The 23636-nt window shown below is 44.9% G+C and overlaps 1 protein-coding gene across 1 annotated transcript in view; it reads right to left on the reverse strand.

Annotated features, from left to right (window-relative positions):
- Nucleotides 1-23636, reverse strand: part of ZNF608 (zinc finger protein 608) — a 106241-nt gene that overhangs the window by 52440 nt on the left and 30165 nt on the right. Inside the window, exon 2 of the mRNA XM_021701910.1 lies at nt 5177-5432. Coding sequence (XP_021557585.1) covers nt 5177-5432 — 256 coding nt within the window. The remainder of the gene's footprint in view (nt 1-5176; nt 5433-23636) is intronic.

Genomic DNA, 23636 nt, shown 5'->3' on the forward strand with positions numbered 1-23636 from the left:
ATACCTCAGTAAGTAATAACATTTCACTTAGTAAAAAAAAAAAAGTATTGCACCAATCCCATGCTCAGACACCGAAAACACAAAGTGAGCCTGGATTCATATTTAATCTCTTCTCAAATCAAAATTGAAAATGAAAGTTCTATTTCCAGTAATAAGTTCAGCAAGTCAATAATACCACAGCATAGGAGTAACAATACCGTATGTCAGATCCATCGTCAATTTATAGGTGATCATTTGCCTTTTAACGAATGAACCTGAAACCCCCCATACTGCACATTGAAACACTATCCTCTCTATGACTCTGGAGATACAGGAGAAGCAGAAGAATTTAAGAGCATCTCCGGTGGCTTAAAGAGAATCATTTACTTCCCCTGATTAATTACCCTTAAAACATTAATTCCCAAGATCGCTGTTCTTGGAAAACACATAGAACCTCAGATGAAGAACCTCATACAAAGAACCATTCTTCCTCTTACACCAGGTGGTAAGTCTTCTCTAAAAAACCACACTTCCTTTCATAAGCTGCCATTTGCATTTTCACCGTCCCCTCTGAAAGCTCCCAGTAATGCTGCGAGTACAATCTTTTCTATTTGTTACTTTATTAACCTCCTTTAATACTCTGGGTTTCTGGACTATTTCAAAAATAATTCAGCAGAGACCACAGGGAAATGAAATGAAGCTACCACTTCCGGCTCAGTGAAGAAACAGACAGTAAGGTCCACCCTGCCATATTAATAAATTAGGAAGAGTGGTACCAGTTAGTTCTTCATTAAGCCCCAAATCCTCTGTCAAGTCCAGGTTCAGGATCAAACGCTGGACCCTCTTTCTCACAGGGACGGTGATTCAATGACGCTCACCTGCCACCCTAGAGCTTTTGGACAGACACTATCTATCCTGGGAAGTAAATAGGGCAGGGGTGTCTGTACCATTTTATACCCAAGAAAATGAGGCAACAACACAGTGACTTCCTTAAAGGGAAAAGGTCAAGCAGCTTGCAGAGGGTTAGGACATCCCCTCTTTCCCCTGAGACCATGGTTCTCAATCTTGTTTGCACATCAGAATCCCCTGGGGAGCTTTGGAAAAAAACACCAAGGTCAGGTCACCCAACCAGACCAAACTGCCATCCCAGACCAAGGAAATGCCTGCAAGTGGTGCCCGGGCATGTTTTTAAAAACCTCCGAGTGACTCAAAGGCACAGAGCTGAGAACCCCAGTCCTATAACCTATACATGTTTTAAAGGCCAAAGTAAATGACAGTTGTAACAATGAAGTATGTCCTCGGGTAAGGCAAAAAAAACGGGGGGGTGCCCAATTAGAAATATGATTTAATAAAACTCCAAAGGAAAACACATTCATAAGAGCTAAAAAGCCAAGTCCAACATGTATGTATTTACACACTCTGCTGTACACACCATGTTTTTTCCGGTTTGGTCTCCCCCCAGCCCCACCCCCAATCCCCCAAAAGAGCAAATTTCCAAACAAATAACTATACAAAGGCATGTGCGTACCAAATGTCAGGAATGAAAAGCTAAGGAGATTCTTTCCAACATGTGAGAGCAATTTTGTCCAAGACGTCATTGCTCCTATGCACTCACCTTAAAGAAGAAAGATCAGAGCAGAATAACTAAACATCCAAATGCAATAATAGCTTTTCTCTCCTATGAAGCACGCTCCGAAACCCACTAATTATTTCCAGAGGGAACTTCTCTCGTAACACGTTACTCCTGAGGACAGTTTGGCCCTCAGGCAACCAGGACTCCGCGTCCTGGCAGGAACACTAAAGGCAAAGTCTGTGACTGAAAGAACCCTCTTCACGTGAGGAATTCCAAGCACAAGAAGCAATTAGTATTTAGTGGGGATCTCATATTGCCGTCTTGCTGGTGCCCACTATCTTTCAAACTAAATCCAGAGAACAGTCAATATTCCCCCAAAGACTGCAGATAGCAGCTCCTGAGATGTCTAGGATCTTAATACACACACACACACACACACACACATGCACGCACCCCCCTATGAATGCACATAACAAATTAGGTTTGTGAAAACTGCTACCAGGTATACAATCACCTCAAAATGAAAATACCAGGGAAGAGATTTTTTTTTCAAGTCCATCTCCAGGAAGTTAATCACAGGCAACTGGTACTTCTTCCTAAGTGCCCGACTTGAAGCTTGTCGTTAGCGCAACCCCACAGTAGAAAACTATTGTGGCTTCCCTTCCCCTCTCTTCTCCCCAGGCCCATCCCTTCTAGCTCTGCCAAATAACTGGGTCCAAATGTGTTTGTTCTGTTTCTCTCTTTGTTTTTCCCCAAAGGGAAAAATTAATGGTCAAGTGGGTTTAATTTTTAAATTGGTACAAGAGCTTTAAACACACTGTACTGGGGGAAAAAAATGCAAATGGAACGCTCTTGAAAATGGTTGCACATTAAACACACATCTTACGAGCCGCGCCTTTACGAAGGCGGGTTCTCGAATTCTGTGGAGGTCGGGAGTTGAGTTTATTGAGCAAGAATAACTCTGTTAAGAGCTCCGGGCTCCTTCTTGTCACCACAGTCAACATCCACACATTCCAAATCCTGGAAAACGTGAGGCAGTCAAAAGAAGGCTGGAGCTGCAGAAGGCTCCAGTCCTGGGTCTGCAGAGCACCGAAAGCCAGGTGGGGGACACACGCACAGGATGGGGGAGATCGCGGCACACAGAGGCAGGTACACGGACTCGGGAGGCGGACTGCTCAGAGAACACGGTGCAACTCGGGAGACTATACATGCATTGGGACCAAACAGAAATAAGAAAAAAGCATAATGGTAATCCTGATGAATACCACAGAGCTCTTTAACCGTTTGCCCAGAGTTACTACAGTTTCTGAATACAACATTTCTTTTTCCTAAGTAACCCTGTCTTTTATTCGAAGCTCAGGTTCAAGTCAAAACCAAGCAGTCTTCCAAGCGAAGTGAAAAATAACCCAAGACTAACAGGCGTTCCAGAAAGTTTGTAGCTAATTTTACAACATCTGCCACCCAGTGAGGTCATACTGCAGGAACCCGGTCCTGTCCCACGCAGGAATAAGTAAAATCATGACAAGCAATAAACCGACGGGCGCTAAGTCGTAGCTGAGACAGAAGTGCAAGGCGCCACTTCACCCAAATGAGCACGCGATCCAAGTGCCAGAAACTCTTCCTTTCGAGTTGATGGAAATGCAATCTTAGCCTTTGCAAATCTTTTTCTGTTCCTCAATCATCAGTACCTAAGCTAATGAACTACGACCTTATTAATGTCCTGATGCCGTCTGTTATCTATACTTTTCTCCCCAAGATACCAGTCGGACACCCTCAGCTACCGCTTCTGCTCTCAGGAAAAGTCTGAGAAGGCCAAGTGTGTACAACCCAAGGAGAGGCAATAGCACAGAAGCTCGCTCCCCACGTGGGACCCACCTCTTGCACTGGAGGGCGTCTCAACAGACAAGCAAGGGACGAAAATGTGAATTCCAGCTCCTCTTCCCCCAATTCCTCTCAATCTGGCTGCAGAGCGCTGTTAAAAGTACCAAGAGGGGGCGCCTGGGTGGCTCAGTCGGTTGAGCGACTGCCTTCGGCTCAGGTCATGATCCTGGAGTCCCGGGATCGAGTCCCGCATCGGGCTCCCTGCTCGGCAGGGAGTCTGCTTCTCCCTCTGACCCTCCTCCCTCTCCTGCTCTCTGTCTCTCATGCTCTCTCTCTCAAATAAATAAATAAAATCTTTAAAAAAAAAAAAAAGTACCAAGAGGACGCACCCCCACCCCCACCCCAAACACCAGACATCTCTAAAGCCAAAAGCGAACGTGAGCTATCACTTTTGGCTGAGCACACAAGAGAACTCCTCCTATCTGCGGCTTTCATTCACCTTCTCTGGTTCCTTCATCTATAATGAGTTTTCCTTAATGATGCTATCTACAAAATCTTGTATCCAGATACAAAATATATCCTTCCACAGTCTACTTAACGCAATATGCAGAACTCAAAGATTTCCCTACGGTTTTTAGCTTTTCTACCCTGAGACAGCGTGCGCTGTTTTCCGCCTTTCTGATAATCAGGCTGAGACAACCTGTCATCTGATTTTCATCCTTTTTTATATATGTTACTTTCTCGCCCGTGAGTTGCAGCCCTCAATTTCTTGCCTTGATACAGAGGGACCTACACAGTGATTCTGAGTCTCATTACCCTCCTCCTTGCCCTCACTCCTCTCCCAACTGGCCATGATACTGACGCCTGTCCTCTCCCTCCCTCATCCTTGACCAACCTAGCTTGGAGGGAAAGAAAGGGTTCTTCACTTCGCTTCGTTCGCCTGGGGCTCATTTTTTCTACTCCTCTCATTGCCCAACGGAGCAACGCAGCGCTCTCCTTGGTATTTCGTTTTTAATTACCTGTGGGCCTCTCAGGTCAATGACATCTGAAACACACCGGACCAGGTGATCGCGTGCTACGAGATGTGGCCAGCCAGGGTCTGGATCCACGGTAGGTGTGGTATATGCCACGTGTGTATTTCTAAGAGCACTGACAGATTAATCCTAATCCACTTCTCTTGTGACTACTGGATTAGCCTTGCCAGCTGGCCTGCTGAGCTACGGCGCAGGGAAGGCCCCACGTCTCCAGTCACAGAAGAGAAACGACTGGTTCAGCTGGGGCTTAAGTCTCTGACTTTGGGCTTCATCAGCTCAGAGCACCAACCGGCCATAGCCACATCATGGCCACAGCCCTCGCTAAACTCAAGAACCTGAGCTCGATTCAGCAGGTCAACTTAAACCTCAACAACCCATGTCAAGACAAACAAAACAACCGTGCCCGGACAGACAGACCGGTTGGCACACCGAGAAGAAAGTGAACCTGAGACCAGTCTGTCTTCCTAATTTCCACGATCCCTCTCAGGGCAAAAGGGAACCCTCACCCTGCTTCCCAGTCTTCCCATGCTAGCGCCTAAAGCGCAGACCCCTTCCACGGACACCTCATTCATCCCGAACGTAAGAGCCGCCGTGAACAAGAAAAGAGAAACGCAGTTCTTACTCCAACAGCAATCCAGACAGTATAAAAACCCCTCTTCTTCCTCTCCACGTACCACCGAAGTCCCCTCGCCCTCGCGGGTGGATGTAAATCACATAACATCATGGGGAAGAGGGCACGGGGAAATAGAGAAAAGTAAAGTGTACTTACCTTCTTCTGTTTCATGCCACACGATCCCTTCCAAATTCACACTAGTGCCAGGTTCACAGGGCCCCAGACACTCTGGTTCTGTCACTACTCCAACTTCACATGTATTGACACCCACGGAACGAGTCCGAACCAAAAGCTGCTCGACCGGTGCTGCAATATTGGATGAGGATGGGGGAAAGTAGGAGGGCAGAATCGGAGGCGTGAGGCTGCTGGAAATCGGCGGTGGTGGTGCTGGCACTGTAAACAGGGGGTCAACCTGAAAGACAGACAGGCTTACTGCAGTGGTGCTGTATTCTCAGCACGGTTTGCAATGCAATCTGTTTACATCAGTTCTAGAATACATCACCATTCCAAATTCCATTTGCAATTCTAACACGCTTCGAGGGTTTGCGTGGTGCCAAAAGATAAAAGTTGAAGGGAAATGAGCATCTGATTTTGTTTTCCGCCCCCTCCCCCCACCCACCCCATGCCAGACAAGGTCAACATTGGGGGCTCTTGCTTCCGGAATGAGAGGCAGGACTTCGATGTCCTCAGGTCACTGATGTCAAACCGGTCAGCCTCAGTCAAAAAAGCGTGAAATACACTCTGCAAAATTCAGGCTCTTTTCCACCTCTGATGAAATTGTACTTCCAAAGCCACAATATTTTCCAAGGGAGGAACTCCAATAAACACCGCAGATGCATCATTTGAACAGTTAAGCACGGGAGATGGACTAAAATTGTGTTCAAAGTACTTTATAAACCGTAATGAATTAAATCACCACGAAAATACATTAACTTACTCCGCTGAATATATAAAATACATAAACCTGATTATACACACTCAAACACATAAACTGGATATTATTAGCATGTATTAAGCATCAACTCCTAATTAAGTTTTCTAAGGCAAAGTTTAGCAGAATTCATATAAATGGGGTAATTAACATATGTGCCCAACATCAACAGAGCTGGAGTTTCTCCAACGCACATGTCCTTAAGTGGCCCGGCTTGGAAAGATCCCTGATGAATGTGACCGAGTCTTGGGACTCCTCCCTCTAAATCCCAGGAAACAGAAATGACAGCCAATATAAGAGCTTCCAGTGCAACGGTATCTCCTTTGCACCCGAATCCTAGAGAGCAGGCAAGGAGATCTTCACCACAACACATCCAGGAGCCTGGCCATAACGAAACCGAAGGCTGTGCACATACTAAGTAGGTAAATCACCAGCCAACCCATTCGTTCGTCAGACCCATTTTAACCACTGTTAGGACTGTCACAGCATAGTTGGGGCCCTGCTGACAGGTGGTCAAGTGCGGAAGAGCCAAATGCAAAGCCCATCTGCACCGTGACTCCACATTCCCTATGTCCTCACGTGACACACAGATACCGCCTACCTCTACCCTCTAAGGGATGACCCCCTGCACAGGCTATCAGCTGAGCTAACGAGCTGTATGTGTAAAAAGGGGCATACAGAAGGTTTTTCCAGCAAAAACGCCATCTTAGTCTGTGGTTCCCGTATTCCCACTTGACCTTTGTAAGAAATCAACACTTGGCTACAGATGTACTAGAACATAGTCTTTGTTGTTTAAACACACACACACAGAATATATTTCAAGATAAATCATATGAGGAAGCGTGCTCCTGGTTCAACAGCTGAAGCAGTCATCTGTGTGGGTTCCTTGTTCATATGACTGTAGGAACTATTTCTACAGTTTGCCTTTCACTAAAATGATAAACTGACGTTCACTTGCCTGACTGATCCAAGACGCTAGAGAACAGCCCTTCACCCATCTGCATGGTAAAGAAAGTTAATTTCCTGCTCTCAGAGCCGCCATAAAACTTCTTCTGCCCCATGCTTTGTATTGTTCTGCATTCTTGATCACAGAGCCCAAGAAAGAAAAGTATGTAACGGCCCCCAAACCCCAGATCTGGTGATTTATGCTTTCGCGTAAACACAGCTTAATGCAGATCAGAGTTCACACTGATAGTTCCTATTTTAAAACTGAGCTGACAAATGGAAAAAGAGGTACTGAGGGAGGAAATTCAAGTGGGGGCGGTGGAAATCCAATGCTACCTTGTAGTCTTCACTATAGCTAAAAGACTGTGTGAGATAAGAACTGCTTTCCAAAATTTAAAATTGGGGGGGGGAGGGGGACAAGGAAAATGATAAACTGGGTACTGTAGTTGGGTTTTTTTTTTTTTTGCATGTTTGCCAACAATTTTTTAATTTGTATAGTTAGATGTAAATTGACTATAATTGGTTGCTACATATATAAACTGAAAAGACAAAATGGAACAATATTCTCGAAATACTCTTTATATCCCTTGATCGACAGCCTACATTAATTCCAAGAGAATAAACACGGCTTCAGTTGGATAAACAACAAAATGGGATGAAATAAAAGGAGGTAAGCAACCAAGAGAGCATTAATTCCCAGATTTGGGAGATCAGATACAGTGAGGCAAAGCCTACAATACCAAGTTATAAGGACAGGGCACTGGACACTGGGATTTTGGCCCCAACTCTGACACTAATTAGCTTGTGACTTTGGGGAGACACTTAACCTCCGCTGAACACCATTTTCCTCAACTGGAAAATGTAATCTCCAGCTTTCTACTGATGACAAATCCTATCACAACAGAATTTCTGGACTAAATCTCTATTTCAATATAACTCCAATTATGAATTATATCTGCATACAGATACACACACACACACACACACACACACACACACACACACCCCTACTATTTGGGATATTTAAGAGAATCCAAACATCAAATTTCTAAAGAATCTAGAAGGCTTGAGGGGAGAGGCCATGGTATCCGGGGCCTCCAGCAAGTGAACTGTGTTTGTTTCTGTCCACACAATCCAAATGCAATGGTAAGAGCCTGGTTGACAGCATTAAAACGAGAAGCTAATGTTCAGAGAATTTGACTATAAATATGAACTAAACATGAACAGTCTTCCCAATGCAGTAACAGGCTAAAACCCTTAAACTCCATAGGAAAATTCAATAGGTAATACGGTGAAGCCGTTCAACTCTTTGACTTAGACAGTGAACTTCTTGGTTTTTCCACGACACTGGCTTCAAGAGAACTCACAAGCTGCCATTCCTACAGGTAGGTACCGGAATGTCACTACCAGTGAGAGAAGAAAGGGGAACTCTTCTCCCTTGGGAGAATTTGGAGTGAAGGACAAAGAGTAGTACCACCCATGTGGTCTACTGGAAACCCCTCTTCCCCAGAAGTCACCAAGCACAGAAGGAGGGTAAGGAATTAACAGCCACCCGAGACGTGTTTTATTTGGTAGGTATGCTACTTCCTAAAACATGATGATTTTTTGCAAACACAAAAAAATGAGGGAAAAGTCTGAATGTCTACTATCTCTCTTTTTTTTTTTTTTTTAAAGATTTTATTTATTTATTTGAGACAGAGAGAATGAGAGAGAGAGAGCACATGAGAGGGGGGAGGGTCAGAGGGAGAAGCAGGCTCCCTGCCGAGCAGGGAGCCCGATGCGGGACTCGATCCTGGGACTCCAGGATCATGACCTGAGCCGAAGGCAGTCGCTTAACCAACTGAGCCACCCAGGCGCCCTGAATGTCTACTATCTCTTAAAATAATAATTAAAGAATGTGCTGGGCTGGGCCCACAAGCCTCATGGCATCAACCGACAGGGCTGAGCCTCCCTTCGGCCTGGCGGTGACCACCCCGGCCACAGGCAGCTGACTCTGCATTTCTAGCTTTCCCCTAAGACAGTCACAGAATGTTTTACCTCGAAGACCACCTAGCCCAACCTCCTCCTGCTAAAGAGAAATGTGGCCCATATTTGCACCAGGGCAAGAAGCTCTCTGTGGTGGCAGCCCAAGTGAGTATGAAAGCAGTAGCTTCCTAAAAGCAGAAACATGACAGTAGGAGTTCAAATACACACACTGGGGGACAAAAGAGGGGTGGAAGGAAGATAATTCAGTGTCACTAATTCTTTCTGCCAGCAAATGCCCCCCTACAGGAGGTTTCAGTTCTCTTATGAATCTTAACGGCATCTAACACAAAGCCACATGCACCATATGCAAAGCAGGGCCCTAGAGGGATTTTCAGTAGTGTTTTTACCCCATACAAAAGATCAACTCCATTGCACCCCAATTTCCAGGCCACTGATCCACAGACGGAACCGTAACTTCTTCAACCGATGAGGCGTGTTGAGACCAAGGGCGGCAACAGTCCCCAGGAGGACCCCCTCCAAGTGGCACACACTGGTACGTGGTAGTGGTGGATCTCAGGTTCAAATCCTGACCTCCCTGGTACTTGCTGTGGGGATCCCCTGAGCAAGTTACCTGGCTACTCTGAGGCTCACTGTTTGGGCCTAAGAAATTGTTGTAAGACCAACAATGACCCCCAATGGGTCAGAGGGAACACTCAGTGAGATAACTCATGCAAAATGAAGGCTCAGCAAAGTGCTTAGCTCAGTAAATGCTGGCTTTGAGAAAGGGGAGGAAAAAAAAAAAAAAAAGTCCCTGGTCTGATACTACAGTTCTCTAACCCTGCCTGCAACCTTACAAAGCTCCTTTTTATATCCTACTATATTTAACATAAATCTATAATCCCCTCCAAATGCATGGTTAAGTGCAGTTAAAGTGTGTTAAAAGTATAAGCAAAAAGGGCTTAACCCTGAGCAGCTCAGCCCGGGGAAATTCTCCTCCTTTCATAAATGGGCGTCTGGCAGCAGTCAAGCCAGCTTAATCCGCCTGGCAACTCACCCCCCAATTTTATAGCACATCCTGATGAGTCCTACACCTCTACAAAATCTCCTTCGACTAATCTCTAGTTGCACCTCTTTTTTCACACACTGCTGCTCCCCCAAAAGCCCCCTCTGAGTTGCCTCACCGTGAGCATGTATCCCCCCAATAAAGAGTAACCACACACCTACTGTGTGCCAGGCACTGGGCAGCCTGCTCGCACACCAAGAGCAGGTCAAAGCCAAGCAGGTCCCCGCTCTCCTGGACTTCCTGCCTCGTCAGCAAGACTGGGGCAACTCATCAAATAATCCTACAAATACAGCCAAACTATACAAAGGGGCCGTCCGTAGGGCCTGAGTGCAAAACACACAGAATGTAGTGGAAGACAGGGGGGCACGGGGCGTCAGTCCTCAAAACTGGAATCCCAGCTCTACCTTCAGCTACACGACCTTTGGGCGAGTCACCTGACCTGTCTGTCTGGGACTCCCTGGCTTCACCTGTAAAATGGAAAGAGTGAAATCAGACAAACAACACACACTCAGCTCCCGGTACCAAGCAGCATTCAACCAAACCATTCAACCATTCAACTAGCTCTTGCTAGTACTGTTGTCAATGTGATTATTGTGATTACAAATATACATGAGACCTGAACTAAAAAGAAATCAATAGGTGGTTTGGCCCTTCGAGGCCAAATACCAGGATTTGCTACATTTATTTTATTTTTTTTAAAGATTTTTATTTATTTATTTGACAGAGAGAGAGACACAGTGAGAGAGGGAACACAAGCAGGCTGAGTAGGAGAGGGAGAGGGAGAGGGAGAGGGAGAGGGAGAAGCAGGCTTCCCGCTGAACAGGAAGCCCAATGTGGGGCTCGATCCCAGGACCCCAGCATCATGACCTGAGCCGAAGGCAGACGCTTAACGACTGAGCCACCCAGGCACCCCAGGATTTGCTACATTTAAAGGCAATTCACGGGAGGCAATTATGAATACCCTGGGGGCTGAGGCGGCGGGGGGGGGGGGGGGGGGGAGCAGAGAATGCTAAAATAGTACTCATCAGATAGTCCATGTTAAAAAAAAAAAAAAAAATCAGTGGGGAATTATTAGTCTACTACGACTAACATCCAGAATACAAGATCATAATAGAGAACCAGCCAGTTTGAGCAACGGTTCCTTTGCCAAAGCTCTTTTCTGTCATCCTGATGGGACACTGATGTAACCTATTACAGCCCCAAAAAAGAGAAGCACGAGAGCAGCTATCTCCAGTTGGGGGCAGGGGGGTGGGGACCCACAAGTCTAACAGCTGGTGGCGATGGCCTGTCAAACTGAGGAAAGCTAATGTCAAGAACAGACGCGCGGCAGTCTCTCACTGTTATTTTTGCGTGATTATTCCCAGGTGTTGGTGCACGACGGAACAGTAGCCTGGCTATTTATCACTCGAGAGAGCCTAAGAGCATGAGCATGGGGGAGTAGGGGAGGTAGAGAGAGGCGGGGAAGAAAAGGTTATTTACACAGATAGCGGCACTTAGTGTGTGTAATCAGAAGGCTGGGGGGAAAAATCTGCAGAGAGATTCTGGCAATATTTTCTCAGTTCACCTTATTTCCAGGGCTTCCTGAAGGCTCCTGAGCCAGGAAGGCTCCAAAGCGGGGAGTGCAAGTGGCAGCTGCTTTGCTTCACTCCAGCACCAGTTGTGGCAGCCGGTGATGGGCTCCAGGACCGGGAAAGTGACAGCCAAAGAGGCAGGGTCGCCAGGGCAGGGCTGGGGGAGGCACCTGGCGGGCACTCCTGCACCCCTCAGGTCCAGCTAAGAGACAGGCAGGTGATGTGCGGCGGGATGCAATGCAGAGGGAGAAGGGCCAGCCAGGACCAGAGATGGACCGATCTCAATGGTTAAGATGGCCCTCCCACGCCCTGGGGCCCAGTCCGCACCCTGTGGGCGCAGGGCCTTGCCCTGGGGTTTCCTCCACCCACCCCTGCAAAGATCTCCACGCTCATCTGGCTACTAACCCCCCTCAATCCTGGGATTTTCAGATCAACCACCACCAGAGTGGCCATGGTGTTTTTATTTTGCTCAGTAAGTATGTTTAGGTTCTTGTGAGCGCGCTGGGGCACAATTACTTAATGCTCACGAGGTTCTTCACAGACTGCCACAGTCTGTCCCTTTGCACTTTCACTGCCCTTGGTGCGTGACATCCCTGTGACTTCCTTAGCAAAGCAAGGGAAGCTTGCAAACCCGTTTTCCTTCTGCACGGGTCTGTTCTCCAAAATGAGGTGTCAAGGCTGAATTCCCATCCCTGACAGAGAAACCTGAACAGATGTACATCGGTCACTCCTAATTCTGGCTTCCCTAAACGTGGTAGAGACTTTTCCTTTTGGAATCAAGATCAAAGCAACTTCTCCCTTACATCTTGTTTCTTAAACGACACAGGTGAGTTCTTGGTAAGGGTCCACTGGGTACGAGACATCAGACATTCTCCATCTCCTTTACGGCTCGACATCCCGACATCCCCGTTTTATGGAGGTGGACACTGAAGATCTCAGAGCACGGACAGTGTATTCAAGACCAAACTTTTCTGATTTCAAAGTTCGTGGAAAACTACGAACAGGACAGCCACTGTTTAACTCCTATTACACAGGAGGGACTTACACTGTACGTATTCTCAGTCCATCTTCGCAAGACTGTGGAGGCAAGTATTTACAGATGAGGAAAAGGAAATCTGGGGAAAGTAAGTAACTGTAAAAGGTCACTCGGGGGTGGTGGCTGAGCACTCGAACCCACAGGAGGGTAAGAGGAAAAGCAAACTCTTCCAAATATAAACTACAACGCAAGATGGAAAGAGGCCTTCCTCCCAAGGTAAGTTCAGACCCTTCTCTGTATGTTGGAAGCCACACGCCTGAACCACCTTGCACTGCACATAGTTCAGAAGGGTGCCTCTTGGGGCAAACACTGCAATCCCTTCCAGAAAACTCCCTGAACCCAGAGCTCAGCTTTGGTGTCGTTATTACTTGAAATCATCCAATTCTAAAAGCTACAACCACATACAATGGCTGGGAATTATACCATTACTTTTACTTGCTCATTTCCAGGTGTGAAGAAGATCAGAGGCTGCCCTCAATAAAAGGCCACAAGGTTCACCTGCTAACGTGCTGTTAAAGACTCAGCCACAGACCTGGTAGGATCTGACTGAGGGACGGCCCAAGGCTCTGGCCCCCAGACAGCTGCTTCCGTTTCCAGCCACGCCAAAATCATAGGAGGCCAATCCGGTGTCTCTATATGGTGCTGCCTGGGTGATGGGAGGCAGCAGCAGGAGGAGATGACTGGGAGGGTGTCACCCCAGAAGTAGCCCTTGAGCAGATGGCGAAGCAGAGACACGTCAAGGCCAGCAACACGTATAGAACTGACTTTAAACAACAGCAAGTGTCTTTAACGTCATTCTCCAGACATGACAGTTTTCCAAGCAAAACAGAAGGTACCGGAGTACGCAAAGAGAGTATAATTAAACTACTCGATTCAGCGTCTTGTATTTGTTTCTGGTTTGAAGCCAAATAGAATTCTCCACCAGGAGGCCCTCAACTGTGTAGAGTTTCAGCACCGTGATGCCCGGGCAGGTGCAGGGGACACGAGGACTCCGTCCTGGAGGACCGACTCCACCAGACCATGTCAGCTGTCACACACTCAACTAACTCTGTGTTCTCTGCAAAAAACCTGTCCGACTGCCGAGCCAGATTCTCCTTCTGTTTTAAAAGTGCTGCTGACATTTTCCACTGCTGTGCTCTCTATAGAGTAGCACTACGGGACCGGTGTGTTCACATCTCGTCCATGAGGGTTCTCTGGTTGTCCCTCATCCTGCCCATTTCCAGAGTTACTCGGACCACAAAAATAAGCCACAAAGAAAGGAGACCATCAGAAAAGTACTCAAAAAAAAAAAAGAGAGAGCGAGAACGTCTATCTTCTTTCGTTAATCCTTTTCACGAGTTCCCTGACTTTGAGGAAAGCTGCATTCCTGAAAATTTCCACACGAATCCCATGTACGTCAGTTAGACCTGGTTCCCAATCCCCTAGGAGTGAAAAAAGCAGCTCAGGGATAAAACTCCAGACTTTTAACTCTGGATTTGGCTGACCATGGGTGCACCTACAGTACTAAACCAATAAATTTCAAAACACCTGAATAATGACTATCTTAGCAGATACTGACCAGCCTTCCAGTGCCCATCTCTGCCTAACTCTAGTATCTCTATGAAATTAGGCTGAAATTAGGGAAAGATCACAGGCCTTTCATCCTACTTTTTTTTTTTTTTAAGATTTATTTATTTAAGAGAAAGATCATGAGTGTGAGGAGCAGGAGAGAGAAGCTCAAGCAGACTCCTCGCAGAGACAGAGTCCAACGCAGGGCTCTATCTCACAACCCTGAGATCATGACCTGATCTGAAACCAAGAGTGGGACCCTTAACCGACTACACCACCCAAGCGCCCCGCCTTTCACCCTACTTGACACAGACATAATTTTAAGGGAAAAAGGAAGGGGTGAAAAAGGGAAGAAAAGGCCTATTTGGGAAAAAAAAAATCACCTTATTCCTCTTCTCAACTAACAGCAATTCTTTTCTTTGCCTTGTGTTAGGGAAATCTCACCTGCAACCTGCTAAACAGACTATTTTCAATGAAAATTCTAGACATTTGAATTCTAAATGCAATACATGCTCATCACAACAAATACAAGAATAAGGAAGTGCCTGAGTCACACTGTAGAAGTGAGATGTAAGACAGGGCCTTAGCATGGGTCAAAAACCTCCTTCTCCAAAGCATGGCAGGTCAGCCACAGAAGGGGACAATTTTGACTCCTTGCCCATGACACTGCCTTGGTACCATTCACTCTCCTCCCTGCAAAATCAAACACTGTTCACTTAAATTCTTTTCTTTTTCTTAAAGATTTTATGTATTTATTTGACAGAGAGAGACAGTGAGAGCATGGGGCGGGGGGCGGGGGGGGCGCGGTGGCAGAGGGAGAGGGAAAAAGAAGCAGGCTCCCCACGGAGCAGGGAGCCCAATGTGGGACTGGATCCCAGGACCCTGGGATCATGACCTGAGCTGAAAGCAGACGCTTAACCGACTGAGCCACCCAGGTGACCTGCTCACTTAAATTCTTTATCACATACCTAAGAGGCACAGCATGAATATCTTATCTCCCTTTCCTCCATATCTCCCAAATGCTGATCTAAAATAATGATCAACTGCAATAAATGAATGAAAGCTTTGAGATTTTAATTTCATACTGAATCAAAATAAATGACTCGGGAAAGCTCTCTATGCTCTATCAGAGATGGAACGATGAGAGAGAGAAAGAATCACAGAGCTCCTACCGTCATCTACACACCCGCTCTGAAGTCTGAAGGACACCTCAGAGACATTCACATTTAATCTTGTTAAGGTTCTACCTTCTCATCTGAAGTCTGAAGAGATAAGTTACTTCTCAGGGTCAGGAGCCAAACCAGAGGCCAAGGGCTATCCCAGGGAGGGCCGCCATGGCCTCTACAAGTTCTGTACCCAAACTACAACTTTTGAAAGTTTCTTCTCACAAAGCCCCACACAAAAAGAGCTGCTCCCAGGACCAGAATTCTGTTTTCCCTCCTGAGAACAAAGATTCTAGAAGCCAACAGGTCACTCTCTAGGGAGAACCTTTCTTCTAACAGTTTCTTATGCATCCTTCCAGAAATGTTATCCACATAAAAACATGTGGGGGGGGGGGTCCCTTTTTATTTGATAGCCTACTGCATGAATTTTAACACGAACTGGTAGGATGTTCATAATTTTTTTAAAAAACTAACCTTTTAACTAAAAAAATGCCAAGCCATTCTACTTTAGGATAAAAGTAAGCAAATGCCAATGCAGAGGGGAGAGAGCATATATTAAGACTATTATTTCAAGTCCTTGTGCAGAAGTCCTGAGCTCAAGGAGCCAAGGGTGGTATAAGGTCTTCTTCGTTTGTGTGACAGGAGGACCGTGTATTGAGCCCATGTCCTCCCCTTTATAAAAGCTGCTGCTTACTAAACGCACCTCCTCCTAAGGAAAGTCGTTCCTTCATCCTACAAGTTTTTGCCAGGGAACCACTATGTACCCAGCAGGCTACAGGAGCCCTGGAGGGGCGCCAAGGCCATGGGGGAGACCAGCAGCAAGTGGGTAGGGCTGAGGTGGCACACTGGGGCAGCCCCACAGAACAGGGTAGAGCGCCTGGAAGATGGATCTTAAGTGCAGGGTGGAGCCTGGGGGGGGGGGGGGGGCACACGAGACAGGGACCGAGCTGGGCCATTCTAGACACAACCGTCAGTGAAGGGGTTTGAAGCGCAGGGGGGTCAGAAAGACAAGAGTCGAAGCAGGAAAAGCAGGCAGCTCATGATGACCCTGGATCAGGCTCAGAACTTGGGGGTTACCGCGGAGGTGGAAGCCAGTTCCAACTATGAAAATTAATAAAATTAATAAAAGGAAGTCGGGAAATTCAGCAGACTCAGGAGCTGTCACTCGTCATCAACTGCAGACCCAACAGGAAGAGAGGCCCTTGCACGTGGATACTACTTTACTACCCCAGAAGGAAGAAAGGCTTTCCTCCTGCCCCAGCAACAGCCCAGCCAATCAGAGACAATCACAACTCAGCCAATGAGAAGGCACCATACTTCTAGCTCCCAGTGTACTCCAATAGGCTCTTTGTTTACAACAGCCCTCCCACTTCCCCCATCTTCTCTAAAAGAGCTGTCCCCTCCTTCCTTCTCCAGAGTTGCCTGGGGTTTTTGCTGTAGCTTGCTTGTCCCAGGTTGCAATTCTCGGCTATTCCCAAATAATCCCATTTTTTGCTGGTAAAATAACTGGCAGTTTTAGTTTTAAGGTTAAGAAAATAATGATTCAACACCACAGCTGCAGCCACCTCTTTTCCATTAGATGATTCTGACCTTTGAGAACTCCAGACTCCGGCCCCAAATGCCATCTCCTGCCATCTTTCCATGTCCCTGGCAGCCAAGAAGATAATGAGACCTTCACTCTAGGAGGCTTTATCACAAAACCAATACATGTCCTGAATATGTTTTTTCAAACTGCCCTCACCTGATCCTGCCCCTCCCTGAGAGATGCCCTGAAGCATCCAAGGGACCTCCCCCTTGAGAATCACTGCCCCTCCCAAGACAGAAATAAACTCTCTTCCAACTCTCGGTGCCTTATTAAAAATATGTTCCCTCCTTTCCTATGTTCCCACCCTCCAGCTACAAATCCCAATGCAAACACCTTCCCTTCTTGAAGCAAGGAGCCTCTGCAGAGGAAGTATATCAAGGGCATTCTACCCTGCTTGGGCCATCAGTCCACCGTCTATACAAGGGTCAGCAAATGAAGGCCAGTGGGTCAAACACCGCCTGCTAATCCATTTAGTTATTTCCTCGAAAAGGAACAAGAGCTAATGAGGGGGTAGGGGGGTTGGAGACAGGGTCACACTACCTTAGCATTCATATTTCCAGAATACCTAATCTTACATGTGTCTTATTTCAGAACAGATTTTAGATGACTATAACAAATTATTAAGACCAATTTTAGGGTAAATGACCCAAACTCATACCTATCAAATAATACCTGCTCTAAATCTTGGCCATATAAAACCTTAAGATGACCAGGTCCAAAAATAAATGGATGACCACAACTTTTAAAGTGGACACTATAATCTGTCCAAGATTTCTTAACCAATGAATAAGACATTTTATATAATGGTGGCCTCCCCTCCCCGCACAAAAGAGCAGAAAACGATGGACAGACTCCATATTCTAATACCAAACCCTGTGGGCGATTGAGCCTCTCATATTTATATTAAAATGTGTATTTCTTTTATGCTCCCCCTTAATATTACAGTAATTTCCAGTTAGTCAATAAACACCTGCAGACAGTGTTAGCAGGAGACTAAGCTAAATTTAAATCAAGTTAATTTGAATCATGATTTAAATCATCAGTCAAGAAGAACTGATATCTTTTTAAAATTAAAGAATGCATACTTATTTTTGCCATAATCGTAATACACTTCATAAAACTCATATAGATATAGATAGACACACTACGTTTTTAAAGAAAACATTATTTAAAGATGGCAAAAAAAAAAACTTTTAAAATACTCCAATTATCTTTATCTTTAATATTACCATCCAGCCCTTACATGAGTACATATTTTATACAATCAAAACCATATTCAATCCTTCAACTGATTTTTTTCATACTTTACAGCTATATCAGGAACTCCAATGCAGCTGCTTTATGTATCAAAACTCAATGAAGAACCTATTTACATCACTGAGAGACTATCTTCTCTAAGTTAATCATGAATATTTTTTCCACAGTGTGTTAAAATCAAATAACCATAACCCAAACAATTTATATTTACATTGTTTTCTTTAATAAAAAAGGGAGGGTGGGGTAATTCCCTTCAACTACAAATCAATGTAAGATAAGAAGCCTAGTTAAGTATTTTTATTTTTCAATGCTAATCAATAAACATTATTCTTTGACAACAGTGCTTATTTTAATTACAGGCCTAAAATTTACTAGGGCAAAGGAGTGCTCAGGTCAAAGCCACTCCCAGGCAGTTAAAGATTAAATGTGGCACCTAGAAGTGAGTACACAAGGTAGAAACAAAATTGGAGAAAACAGTTTCATCTATGTAAAAATGCCAAATAATATACAAAAGACACATCTGTCGAGCATTTAACATCTTTAATAATAACTCAGAAGCACTCGGAGATCTTATCAAACTTCTCTTCTGTTCTGTTTTGTTTTGTTTTGTTTTGTTTGGGTTTGCTATGGGAAATGTGTTTCAGGTAGCTCTGGTGTTAAGTGCATTCTCACGTTCTAGAGCTCTAGTAACTCTTTAAACTGTAAACAACTTATTCACAAAACCCTTACTCCCTATCTCTGCCACATAATTTTATTCTGAATACAAGTTAGCCATTTTGATAAAATATTTAACTTTTGTCACACCTTAAAACAATACAGACAGCTCTTAAATGCAATGTGCCTTTAAGCTCTGTAAACAGAATTCTATTTGTTAAAATCAAATAATTATGACAGCACCACTTCTTTGAAATCTAATACCTGATCTAAAAAAAAAAAAAAAATCAGTGAAGATGAATTCACTAATGTTAGCAAAAAGACTTTGAGGAGCTCTGGAATAACACGGCCCAAGGATATGTAAAAGTACAGAAGGAGAACAGCAAAAAGATCTTGGCAATTATTTAGAGTGCTTTTTTTTTTTTTTTTTAAAGTTTTACAGATAAAGAAAGTTGGCTCAAAGACACATGAGTTTATAGTAGGATAAAGGCCAAGGCTCCGCGAAGGTTCCTAGTCAAAGCCCACCATGGGCAATGGTTGCATTTCTGCAGTGCCCAGTATCCCCATCTGGGCAGTGAAGGAGAGAAACACATATGATTTCTGTGGCTGTTACCTCTGCCTCTAGTTAACACATTCCTGCTTTCTCTTGCCCTTCTAAACAACAGAGTCATACCTTGACTCCTGGGTTCAGGACATACTATGATTCAACAATGAGAACAATCTCACAATTCTAGATGGCCTAGCCCAGCCATGTCCAATCTGAGTACGAGCCCACATTCTGACAACCACCTACCCCGCGGCATCTTCTCTTCTTCTGGAAGAGAGGCTTGGCCCCAAGAGGCAAAAAAAAAATAGACCCTACCACCCCCACTGGTACATCTTCCCAGGGAGAGCAGGTAATCTTTCTCTGCCTATCATTCTCCAAGTGCCTTGTTAGAGGAACAAAAAAGTCTCTTTCACATGCGTTAGGAAGTCTAATATTTTGTCAAACAGAAATGAAAAATAAACCTAATCTAAGCTGTCAGAGCATCATGAAATGCCTCTGGCAGTTCTATCAAAGTATGTAGACATGTACGGACTCTTTGAAGAAATGAAACTGCAGTTTATCAAGTGTGATTTATAAGCAACACTGATGAAGCTGGTAGATAACACTGCTGTCTAATCATTAGTAGTCAGACAACAGCCATGTGAACACATCAATTATGGGCCACTGCCAAAAGCCCTTGAGATCTTGGAGATTAACAGCCAATCCTCTGTTTTACAAGCTCACATCAAAAAGAATATTAATAAGAGGAGGGGCAATGTGAAAGCTTGTCAGAGTAATTCAACCACTAACACAAGGCATTTTTTCCCCCTCTCCTCTCTGTTGAATTGGCCCAAGGAGGAAGCTGGCATCAGCTATAAAGTATGACGCTGCCAATTTCTTGGAAAATGTTTTTCACTAACATATGGGAACTTGTAAGGGTCTGCAAAACTGCTATTTGGTGAAGAAAGACAGGCAGGCCTTCTCCGTGTCCCTTTTTTCATGCTGAAATGAAACTAGGGCAATCATTATTGACTCATTCCTAAATTAATATGCATGGGAGAAACACCCACTAGCTTTTTCTCTACCCTCAAAATCAAAGAATGTTGGAAAGCCTCACAGATTTGCTGTATTTCCACCATTCACCAAAATGTAATTCACTGCAAGGAACAACTAGTACCAACCGGCACATTTCCTGAGTTCCCTCGAATGAACATGGATGCTTCTTCCCCAAGTAGGACGAAAATCAAAATATGTGGCCTCTAACTCTGAGGACTTAAATGTCTTCTTTCTAACTATCTCAGGAAGGCAGATGTAAATCCCACCAATATGTCTGCAATTAGCATTAAACCAGCTCTCCCAACCCAGACACCAAAAGCATTTGCAAAAATACATGCCGCGGGCAGAGCCCTTATTTCTGTGATATCAGTATTTAACATACACACTAGTGAGGATGGCTGTATTTTTACAAATGATCAGATTAAACCAAACAGCTGGAAACCCACAGTTTAGCGGGGTTCCAGCAGGCTCCCTAATATACAAACCTAAGCCACACTACCAAACGCATGGCCTGGGTCTCCCTTGCCACAACGAAATCGGTTTGCTATTTTTATTTGTGGAACACTCTGCATTCACGGGGTGTTTTCCTAATATTTCAATTGTCGTTCATCGTTTCAAAATCAGCATGGCATAGTGGGAAACCCATTAGGGGAGGAAAAAGAAGCATGGGGTTTCTGTTGCTTCTCAGTCGTCAAGCTGTTTGGCCCCTAACTAAGTCATTTAATTCAAGGGCTTGCTGACAAGCAACTGTTAAATCAAAGACTCTTTACCTAGGGTTCAAACACTTGGTGGAGTCTGAGACACCATGTAATTATAGAAGCGAAGGTGTGTGTGTTTATACACACTGGTGCACTTGCTTTTTCCCCCTTCCCCCAGGAGAGAGAGAGAGCTCATAGGTGCTCAATAAAACTGTAACCCAAAATAGACTTAAGAAGCACTGAGCTAGTGTTGATAAAGTCAGGGACAAGCGCAACGCTTCCCTTTTCATTATAGTGCACACTCTACACATGTCTGCTCAAGTGTATCAGTCATCAGCCTGGCTTCTTCACCTGTCCAACCAGAGTGCTAACATGCTCTCTAACAACCTTGAAGACCATCGTAAAAACCGAGAGGAAACGGCTTGAGAAGTACTTAAGCATCATTTAAGGCATTACTGAATTCAACAAACATTCCTGGGGCACCTAAATGCTAGTGGCTGTCCAAAGATGAATAATTATTGATTGCATTCTTGATATTAGGAAGGATAGAGCCTTCCGAGTAAATAATTTATCTGGGAAACTTACTTAGTTGGGGAAGGGGGCCTCAAAAGGAAACTATTCCCAGGCTTTGTTGATGCTATACTAGAAACTCACTCCAGGGGCGCCTGGGTGGCTCAGTTGGTTAAGCGTCTACCTTTGGCCCAGGTCATGATCCTGGAGTCCCGGGATCGAGTCCCGCATCGGGCTCCCTGCTCGGCGGGGGGTCTGCTTCTCCCTCTGACCCTCTTCCCTCTTGTGCTCTCTGTCTCTCATTCTCTCTCTCAAATAAATAAATAAAATCTTAAAAAAAAAAAAAAAAAGACTCCCAAGTTGAATACGCTTCAGGTCCCATAAAGCCTGAATCTGCCTCTAGGTTAGGGTTAATGTTTTATATTCAGATTTTATAAGAATAGTTGTGTATGTTTAAAAAAAATGGAAAGATGACCTGCTGAAGGTTTAGGAAACAAAATGCATGACTTCTAACCTGGTAGGAAAAATAAAGATAAGAAAACTGGATCCTGGGGCGCCTGGGTGGCTCAGTCGGTTAAGCGACTGCCTTCGGCTCAGGTCATGATCCTGGAGTCCGGGGATCGAGTCCCGCATCGGGCTCCCTGCTCAGCGGGGAGTCTGCCTCTCTCTCTGACCCTCCCCCCTCTCATGCTCTCTATCTCATTCTCTCTCTCAAATAAATAAATAAAATCTTTTAAAAAACAAAGAAAGAAACTCCAAAAGATGCTGAGTTCTCGCAAATGGGCATCATCATCAACATCTTATAATACATCTGATTATAAGATTTCTTTTCTCGGCCCTTTGCCAGCAAAAGCTCTCTTGCTGTCAGAAAAGCACACAACTCCGTGGGTACTCGAAGAACCACAGGCATGCCCCTGGCCACGGAACACAGCAACATAGGAACTCGTTCGGGTGAAAAAGACTCTCACAATAAACATGTGTAGTTTCAATCTATTAAATTATATTGGCAAGTGTATTTTTTTGAAAAATATCTTTTAATAACATGTTGAGTTTAAATGGCCAACTTCAAGGTAAAAACCAAACCACTGTTCCATTTAACGAGTTATGACTATTAATGACCCATCATTGTAATCAATGATTATACACCAAAACTGTCCAAGTGGGCCATGATCCAAGTTCTTACACAAATTTCACCCAAGGTAAAGGGGCCAAATTCATCCCTGAGCTCCTAAGATATTATACTCCAAACTCCTGGGCTGGGCTTTTTTTTTTTTTTTTTCCAAATTAGATTGTTAACTTGGTTTAAACGATTTTCCCATGGTCACACCTAAACTTTTAGCTATAATTGGCACTTCTCTCTAACTTGAATAATGACCTTCCCCACCCCACCCCCGCCCCTAAGAGTAGCCTTCCACTGTAGCCGAGGGTTCTGTGGGTGACAAAAAAAAATCATCAGACAAAAATCAGCCAGCCACCAGGATGTCACTGCAATCTGTTATTCTGACACAGCATAGCCCTCTGGGTAAAGCATCTTTATCTTTATTCTTTAAAATTCAACAGACATGCTCTACCAGACCCAGGAAGCCAGGTGCAATATAACCAACTTTATAGATGGCAGTGCATTAAAGAATTAAAAATGCCACATGAATGTGAGATATGAAAAGATCCAGATAATTCCCAGCAAGAGTTTTGCCTGTGATCTCTACATGGAAGAAAGACAAAAGGTGTGGACCCAGTGGAGCCAGCCTCGAGGCCCTCCTGTATCTGCAACCCTACCAAAAGCAGATCCAGTTCAGCCAACATTAATGGAGCAGTCCCTACAATCAGGCACAGTGCTAGGTGCTGCACAGATCAAGATAAGTAAGATGGCGCCCATCCGCTCAAAGGTCTCAGGCAGGCAGGGGAAACGTACATGCACACACAACAGCAACAGACTGAGAGGCTCAAGTCAGAGACACGGACGGTGTCTGGTCCAACAGCTAGGAGTGCGGGACATGACAATTCTCTTTGGAACCGGAAGGACACTCAGAAGATGTACTCCAAGAAGAAACTAAGGCCCAGGGATAGATATAGTGACATTTACCCAGGATCATAAAAGTCAAAGCCAA

Source organism: Neomonachus schauinslandi, chromosome 7, assembly GCF_002201575.2.
Source record: "Neomonachus schauinslandi chromosome 7, ASM220157v2, whole genome shotgun sequence".
NCBI lineage: Eukaryota > Metazoa > Chordata > Mammalia > Carnivora > Phocidae > Neomonachus > Neomonachus schauinslandi.